The sequence below is a fragment of the Hibiscus syriacus genome, unplaced genomic scaffold (genome assembly GCF_006381635.1).
Source record: "Hibiscus syriacus cultivar Baekdansim isolate YM2019G1 unplaced genomic scaffold, ASM638163v2 tig00002035_pilon, whole genome shotgun sequence".
In the NCBI taxonomy this organism is placed as follows: domain Eukaryota; kingdom Viridiplantae; phylum Streptophyta; class Magnoliopsida; order Malvales; family Malvaceae; genus Hibiscus; species Hibiscus syriacus.
This window is the reverse complement of record NW_024061905.1, coordinates 27250-36583: the sequence shown is the minus strand read 5'-3', so window position 1 is coordinate 36583 and position 9334 is coordinate 27250. Positions and strand designations below refer to the sequence as shown.

Here is a 9334-nt window from a genome sequence, read left to right as displayed (position 1 = left end):
AATTAGTATAATTGTCTTACGTTTAGACCCCTAGATGATGATATATGTGATTTGAATTATGAATTTATATATACGTGTGTATGATTATAGGTACGAAGTTATACTCTTGATGATCCTAAATGTTTGATGATTGTTATATATGTTTTGAAATCCAATTTATATATGAAACGCACTATTTTCAAGGAGTCATTCTCCATACTTCCATAATCAATTTTCAAAGGTCATTCTTTTCACATAGATCAATACATCTCATTAAAACAACAATACAAATTTCTTTGGGCTTGTAATGATATCTTCATTTTTTTTTATCTGGTCATGACTCATGACGGGTATTGGTTAATTCAAGACCATGACTGTAATAACAAGGAACGGATATGTAAAGGATAAAGAAACCTTAAGACTCGTATCATATTAAGCAAAAGCAAAAAATGATTAATATAAACAACGATGGAGGTGAATAAATCTAAACTCAATGCCATTACTTTTTTTTTCCTCCTATCTTACATCTCTTTTAAATAAGACCCTTCTCCTATGTTACAAAATCAAAATTGAGTGAAGTTTCCAATCACCACAGCTCGTGTTTCTCCTACATTCTCAATTAGGAATGAATTGCACAAGCTTTATACCTCTCATCTTCTTGAAAGCACTGTCTCGGACTGTGTGTTTCGAATGAATTAGTAGTTTGGTGCAGCCAGCAAGCATAGACCGACCCTCTAACTCCGGCATTGGAATGGCATGATAGAGATATGTGATCATTTAGGCCGTTGATCAGTCCATTTTAGACAGTTCGGAAGTCGTACAAAATCATTCGCTGTAACACCAGAGTTCGACAACAGAAGAATGTTGAACATAAATCAAACAATCCACATAAATGGCCAAATCTTGCTGAAGTGTAGGAGGGTTAATTAGAAGCTCAGTAAAGAAAAATCAGTATGGAATGACATATGGGAGAGCACAAACATCAGCAGACCCTAATTGTAGAGCTTCTGCCCACACTTGTTGAGCCTCATCAATATGGGAAAAACCCACCTTGGGCTTCTTTGACTGATATTCATTACTATGAAATAGCCATGATTGGTCATCAAAATCTAACCATTCTTCCATTCCAGGCACTGAAAGTACCTGGCTCAAATACTTGGAATCCGGATGAGGTGTTCTTGTGGACACAACATCAACTTGACTAGCTTGTGCACTTGCTAATATATGCTTTGTTGGCGAAACAGTTGATGATAATTGCTTTGTTGGTGATGAAATATATGACAGTTGAGCTTCATTGGTACCGTTCAACTTGTGTTCTTTAGCATCCACCATAAGATCAGTTTCTGCCCTGTGGCTATTGGAAGCAAGCGGGATGGGAGCTTGGCAAGGTTCCAATGTCCTTCCATTGTCCGTCAACAGAGACGAAGTAGTTTTCAGTAACTTATTGGGTTTAACATTGTTAACTGTAAAAAGCAGAAGTTATTAATTATAGAGCTTTAGAACTCTTAATGCCTGCTAATAAAATGGACACACTATTGCAACTAAAGCAATTGCTCGATTTTATGCAAACATTTATGGCAGGGTTTTATACAAGGCATATCAGCAGCATTCATAAATAGAATCATGGTATAAAACTCACCATGAAAAAACCCATTTTTTCTGCAGTCCTTCCGCTTGCGGAAATTTTCCTCAACGACGCCACCTTCATTGCCCTCCTTGGAAGAATCTGATGCTTTCAGATTATTGGTACCCACAGGGACATCTTTATTGCTTCCTTTTAAGTTATCCGACTCCAAATTCCTATGTTCAGCTTTTGCCTTTGCCTTCGCCTTCTCTTCCTTCCTCCTCTTCTTCTCCTCTTTGTCCCTATCCTTATCTTTCCCATGACCTTCTTTCTCCCTGTCCTTATCCTTGCGCTTGTCCCTCGTCTTACCATCACTTCCTTTTTCTTTGGTTTTTTCTTTCCATTCATCCCGCCTCTCGGTATTACTCTCCACTCGTATTGGGACCACTTCAAGTCTAGCATTAACAGCTCCTGCAATGTTCTGAACCATACCATTTCCACCCGGTCTTCTCTCATTCCTGATTCCTGGCACATCCAACTTCATATCATCACTTCTCTCGTTCTTTTCCTTCTCTTCAATAAATGCAGTGGCAGTCTTAGCCACCAATCCAACCATTCCCTCATCTCTTTTCGGTTCAGTACCCATAAACTTTTCCACCGATCGGTTTCCAGCTCCGGCACCTTCATCTCTGACCCTCCTTCCTAACTCCTGCACAAATTTAGCATCCTCAAATTCTTCAGCCAGATGGCTATTCTGGCTAACCTTCTCCCCATTATAACCCGAAAATTGCCCACCAAGTTTCTTCTCACTTGAGAAACTGCTTCGATCTTTATCCCTACCCTTCTCTTTCGGAATATGCTTCTCCCAGCTGTGACCTTTAGATTTTCCGGGAAGTTTCTTCTCGTCCGCAGTGTTCTCCCCATTTTGAACCTCGGGATGAGCAGGAAATTTCTTCTCTGAGTTATTACTTTTATCTTTTTCTTTATCTCGATCTTTTTCCTTCTTTTTGTCTTTGTTTTTTTCTTTTTTGTCTTTCTTATCCTTGTGTTTTCCATCAGATCTGTCCTCCTTTTTTTCTTCATTTTCTCCCTTCTCTTTTTCCTTCTTCTCCTTCTTATGCTTCTTCTCCTTTTGCTTCTCCTGAAAATCAAGAACGCTGTTAGAAAAAAACATGGATTCACAAATCAAATGCAAAAAAAATATTTACATATGAAGAAGATCCATTAACACCAAGTTGCAATCTCCTTTTAAGGAATTTCACTGAACCACAATTAATACCGAGAGCAAGTATACCTACAAGTAAAATACCTTTGTCAATGAATTACACACTAATCATCCACAAGAAATTTTCCAAAGGATCACTTAAAGGTTATCACAGAAGATTATTCTCTGATAATTCTTATTTGCATTATGTCCAGAAAAGACCGAAGGAATTAAAGGGAATCTGATAAACATTTATTGTTCGACCGATGGGAAGAGCAGTAAGTTATCTAGAGGGAGAAAAAAAATCAACAAAAACAATACACTGCAAAAACAACAAAAATGAACACTAGTAAGTGGCTGACATGGTCGAACAGCCATCATTCACCAATATATAAACGGTTAGCAAACTAAAATCACTGTCTAGACAACTGGAATAGAATCTTCTATAACCTTATGAGGAACTTCTCAACCTTTTATTATTAAGTATAAAGCTGAAGGCTCTTAAGAAAATGGAATGTAATTAATACAAAAATACATGAATTTATCATTAACAAAGTTGACATAGAAATAGTACTGTGCTAGAACGAGAAAGGCTTAGAGCGGTAGAACTTTGTTAAAAAGGATCTGCTTAATGCATTCGACATTTTCCATTAGAATATGGAAATATAGCATACCTACTACATTGTCTCAATACCAACTCACAATAACCAAGCTATATCAAAAACAGAAAGCAAACTATGAATTCTTAAAACTTACTTAACTATATGCATTCTAAAACTTAATGTGAAAAATGAAAACCATCATCAGCAAGCTTCACTTTTTCTCATTGCAAATTAACTTGGAATTTCTCTATAACATTCATCAGTGTAGTTAGCGCCAAAGGTGAAACTACTCTAGCCCTCACAATCATTATGCAGTAAAACACTCATGCTAGACTTGTAAGGCACCCACAAATTGTTGAGTACCCCAAAGAACAAAAACTATTACATACCCCAATGAACGTTGCTTAAAAAATTACTTCTCCAAAGACGTCCATTCTCAATCAAGTAATTTGGGCACTTTCTTACTTTAATTTTCTTCAGAGAAATTGGTACGTTTTTACAGAAGAGGGTGGGGGAATCCTTGTATCTTGCATCAATTTAGCTCAGTTTCCTTTAAAATCTAATACTCAAGAAAACAAACTGGTACTTCATAGAGCACACTTGAACTAGAATTTTGTAAAGAGAATCTGATATCATAAATTGCTGCCACATTCTCAGTAGTCAAGAGTGCATTATTTTCCTAACACTACTGCTTGTAGACCATGGAGGAGCTTTGCACCACAGGTAGAGCACGATGACAACAAAATATATAAAAATGTTTATCTGCATGTTCGAGAGAGAGAGAGAAAGTGCACTTCATACGGTCATTCTATACCAATTCTAAACCACAAGCAACGCAACCTATTTCTTTCTGGCCCATTTTAAGAACTGCATTCAATTTTACATCCTTAAAGAACTTCTTAGTTCACCCTTAATCTGGCCGGAAAAGCTACAAAGAACTAACTGCCATTTATTTAGTTCAAATTTCTTAGCACCTAGTTAATTTGTCATACTCAAGTTTCTTGTCCACGAATATATGTTTTAGTCAAACAAAAGTCTACATGGCTTATTCCACTATACTAGCATATATTAACAATGTCAAAACTTGGGAATAAATTAATTCTGTTTGATATTGTAAAACAGGCATCAAAGTATGTAATCTATCCTCAACTAATTAATAATTTAAAAACCAACCAATAAGACAAGCCTGTCAATAAACAAAACTTCATCACTCATCACAGATGGAAACAAGAATAAAACCTATGTTATAAGATGGGAAAATGTAACAAATTAGGGAAGAATGGCTGAAAGCTTAAAACATTATCTATCTACAGAATTTTGAGTAAGAAACAAGAATCCTCACATATGATTCCAACATAATTCAATAGAAACGGTGCTTTAGTAAAAAGGAAAAGGGGAGAGATATTAGTGAAAGGTGGCTGGATTTGACCCAACTTAATCTTTCATTCATGGTTTGCGGATACAATTTTGTGCACGGTATACTCAAAAGGTATAAATATCATATAAAAGATTATGGAAACTACTTAATGATGCAATATTTTTTATGTGATTGAAAACTCCAAACTTCTAATTCAGATTGCAACACCATAACAATAATAATAATAAAAAGATATGGAAATGTTCATTCTCACAAATAGCGCAGAATGGGTAGTAAATTACAAACCACAATACTGATCTATCACTTCAAAAAACTTCAAGTTCAACTATTTATCCTAGATAATTAGGATCTCTTTTCTTTGCAGAACACAGCCTATCAACCTAACCACGGAATTACAAACATGCTTTCAACATTGCATTTTCTTAATCTGCAGTAAAAGCAATCACGAAATATTATGTATACATAATGTATATTTTGAGTGAAGCAAAATGTTACATAACATAAGCAAATGGTGTCAACCTTTTTTAGAAAGTCCACATCATCGGCACTAGCCTTCTTTTCATATCCTGGTGGTGGGAAAGGAAAGCAACGCGACATTTCACAGTAGTTCAGAAACCGAAACACAAACGCCTTTGGAAAGCCAAAACACTAGGATTATCTTCCAGTAGCAATGTTCCAGAAAGGGAACAACCAGAAACTGTGATGCATATCCCTGCACACATTTCCAGCTTCAATATTCCTCCATGATTCCTATCACTCTTAATAGCTCAAATGGTTCCAAAGACCCACCAAGCCCCTTAATCACTCTACCCTCAAAGGTTAACCCAAGTCAACTATCAGTCACTAAAGATCGCCTCAAATGAAAAAGAAATCGACACTGCAAGTCTGCAATCAGTTACTAAAGCTACTATAGTCTTACACTAAGCTACTTCAACAATGCCCCAAATAGAAAGATGAGTTAAAGAAATGTTCTTTTGATCAAGAACTCTAGCTCAAAAATGATCCAGCACAATCTAACTTCAATGATGTCTGCCCAGACAAAAAAAAAAATCAGCGCCTCCTCCTTCCAAATATAAACCAATACCAAAACCATCCCCCAATTAAGATCAAACACATAAAAGTACTGAAAACCCAAACACCCTTCTCTCTAAACCAAGTACAAATCCTCAACCTTTTCTGATTTCTATCTAGACCATTCCATAAGAAAGCAATCTTCTTCCATGCCCAAAAGCTTTGAAATCGCCATTTTTTAAGCAATCTGTTCAAAAACAATGTTTTGAGGAAAATAACCCTTCAATCCGACAACCAAAATATGAGAGCTTGAGCCCATTTCTACTCTGATCGGAACCCTAATCAGTTTCCACTTTGGGAAATTTCCACAATTTGTTGATCCGGAAGAAAACCCTAAAAACAGAAAACCCGTCAGACAAAAAACTTCCACTGAGCAGATATTAAGTACCATTTAACCTAAAACAAACAAAAATCAAGAAAAACCCAGATTTTATCCAACAACGATTAAGCCAAAAACCTCGAAATCAAAATTATTAAAAGGGAAACACCTCCCTTAGAACCTTAGGGTAAATGGGTATTGATCAAAAGTGAAAAAAAAAAAAAGATTTGATTCAAAACGTAATTTTTTCAAAAAAAAAAAGGAAAAACCAGCTTTTGGAAACGTAAATGAAAATTGAAGGTGATGAGAAGATTAAATTATATTACCTTGCCCGCAACAAAGTGGGCATTGTAGAAAGGAAAAATAACACTTATTTGTTCGTTTTCTCAGATTAATAAAGATTAGATTATAAAAAAGGAAAGAGATGGAAGAAGTAAGGGAAGTTTAATCTCATTTTCAATGTTGCGTCTTCAGTTATATGATTTTGCTTTAGGTATTTGGGTATTTGAGAGAGAGAGAATGGAAGAAAACTTGTTTGGAAGGAGGCCTTCGATTTTGTTCGGAAGTTACACGCGAGAGGGAGGAAAACAAGAAATGAAAGAGAAACTAAAAATCCAAACAAGGGAAAAATGAAAATATAGAGAGAGGGAGGGGCCGAAAAAAGGCCCAAATAGATTGTGAGATGCTTACTTCTTTCCACATTTAAATTAAAAAGATTAGATTGGATAAGAATAGAACTGCAGTCAATCATACTCCCTTACAAACAAGTCCACTTCCACCCAATTTTGTGTGCGGCTATATCTGCATCTTTATATCAAACATACCTATAATCTTAAAATTAGTCTTAACCTTTATTATAATGATTATTTTTATTTTTTTAGTATTTTAATTCAATGTCTTATTTTAAGATAAAAAAATTATGATATTTGATTTAATAGTAATTTTAACTCTTATTCTTTTTTTTTTAGCATTGTTTCGTTTTACGATAAAAAGTCTCTTATTTTGGAGTGTTATCTATATGTTAACTAATGGTTTCTATCTATAGATGATTTTTTTGCCTTAAAATGAAACGTCAATGATCAAAAAGCTACAAAAAGAATAGAAAACAAAGTGATTACTTAATCAAACGTTAGTCTTTTTTTACATATGTCTAAAAGATTGTATTTTTCAAAATTGTCTTAATTAATTGACACATCTTATAGATATAGTTGTTCAAACTCAAATCTCTTTAAAATATATCATTCTTTTTTATCACTCAATACATTCTTGGACGATAATATGTTTAATATCTCTAATGTAAATATATGAAAAATAACGATAACTTAATTTGTTGTTGTTTAAATATCTAATCAAATTTGATTTTAAATATAATAATAAGTTATATAAATATAATATCTCATGCAATACAAAAAATCATAAAAATAACATAGATAAAAGATATGTGTGAGTGTTCTCCCACTCTTCTTTTTTATGGTAAATAGTTGTTGATATCTAGAAATTTAATGAATTAGGATATGATAAAGTCAAAAACAGGGCATTAATTAATGAAGCAGTAAGAGGAATTAAGGTATAAGTGGGATAAGCAAGTATAAACACTCCACATGTACACTACATCACCGTCTCTGCAAAGCGTTTTGCATTTGTCATGTTTTCCTCCATCACAAACCGCGTTGACTTCTAAGTCTACACTCTACAGACTTCAACGCCCATTCTCTTGTAAAAACGCCTTTTACTCAACCTCCAAAACCATCATTTAAACCTCTTCATTTACTTAAAACCTCTAAAATTTGAGAGAGTCTAAAATACGTACGTTTTGTTAATCTAAAGTTAAAAACCGAAAGAAATCGATTGCAATGAAAATATTATTAAAAGCGTAATTTTTAAGTGAGACATAATAATATTTTAAGTTAAACAGAAAATAAGAACATATTTCTTAAATTTTGTGTGGAATTAAAAATATAAATTAAATTAAATATAATGACTCCTTAATTCAGACAATATGTTAGATGCTTGTTACCTTAATTTACAAGACAATAATATCATGTATTAATGTACGAGAATATTATGCATTAATGGTTCTTTGATTTTTGAATATTAGTTGTTTCATTATTTTAATTTCCGAATAAATTTTCATTGTGAATCTCAGTGTAAACCTTCAATGCAAACTCACACAAAAATATTTTTCTACTTTCAAACTGTTTTGGTGATAGAAAAATGTGAGGTTAATTATAATTTGTTGATCTATTATTGTTGTATTATGAGATATAGTTGACTAATATTCTCTAATATTGTAGAAGTAAATAAATATATCTTAATGAAAGTGTGTAACCATACCTCAATGTCTTTGCCCGTCTAATTTTATAACTACTATCGAGTAAAAGATTTTTTATCATTCTTATTTTTTTATGTTTGAATCCGTTTAGATTTATTTGTATTGTTATTATTATTTATTTTTCAAATCATATTTTGTCTAACGGTCATAAGATAAATCCTTATTTTTATCCACTATGAACAAAGCGAAATTGTAATATGTTTTTAAACAGTAATCATTTTGATTAAATTTATTTTGATATTTTAATTCATGATGTTTAATATATTTAATCAATTTTGCTAAATAACTTGTTTTTAAGGTTTTTAATCATTGCGCCTAAAAGAATTTATTTAATTTATTGTTTATAACCGAAATTATTTGGAAGCAATAAATTAATTACTGATTTTATTTCATAATTTTAATTCATAACTAAATTACGTTGTTTAACATAATCAGATAGTATAATAAAATTAGAATTAATTTTTTTTAGTTATTATTGGAATTATTACTAGTTATAGTTTTGTGTTTTAAACAAAACAATGACTATCATCACCGATTCACCCAACTCACGATTTGGAGCTTTGATTCCTACACAGACTTCGATCAAAATTCAATGGTGCCGATGGGAGTGAGTCACAATGAAGAGCTTGTGAAATTTTATAGACATAATTTCAAGACATGAAAACAACCATGTTGAACTTGGCTAAGTTTATGAAGAATAACCCGCCTACTATAAAAGAGGGTGAGGTAGACATCACCACATTCATTGTTGTTGAAATTATGGAGCATTCTGACTTCCTACACCAGAACTACATCATATATGCATCGTCGGATACATTGTATGAAGTTTATATCACCTATAAAACGTTAAAGAATTATGGATGACATTGAATCATAAATATAAAA

General features: G+C 33.1%; 1 protein-coding gene across 1 annotated transcript; it reads right to left on the bottom strand.

Annotated features, from left to right (window-relative positions):
• Positions 1 to 414: 414 nt before the first annotated feature.
• Positions 415 to 6619, bottom strand: LOC120137497 (glutamic acid-rich protein-like). The gene is made up of 4 exons (XM_039153234.1): positions 6444 to 6619; positions 5247 to 6131; positions 1619 to 2684; positions 415 to 1442 (listed from the first exon to the last, which is right to left on the bottom strand). The coding sequence occupies exons 2-4, from the start codon at positions 5322 to 5324 to the stop codon at positions 928 to 930; spliced, it is 1659 nt and encodes a 552-aa protein (XP_039009165.1). The 5' UTR covers positions 5325 to 6131; positions 6444 to 6619; the 3' UTR covers positions 415 to 927.
• Between the last annotated feature and the right edge of the window lie 2715 nt (positions 6620 to 9334).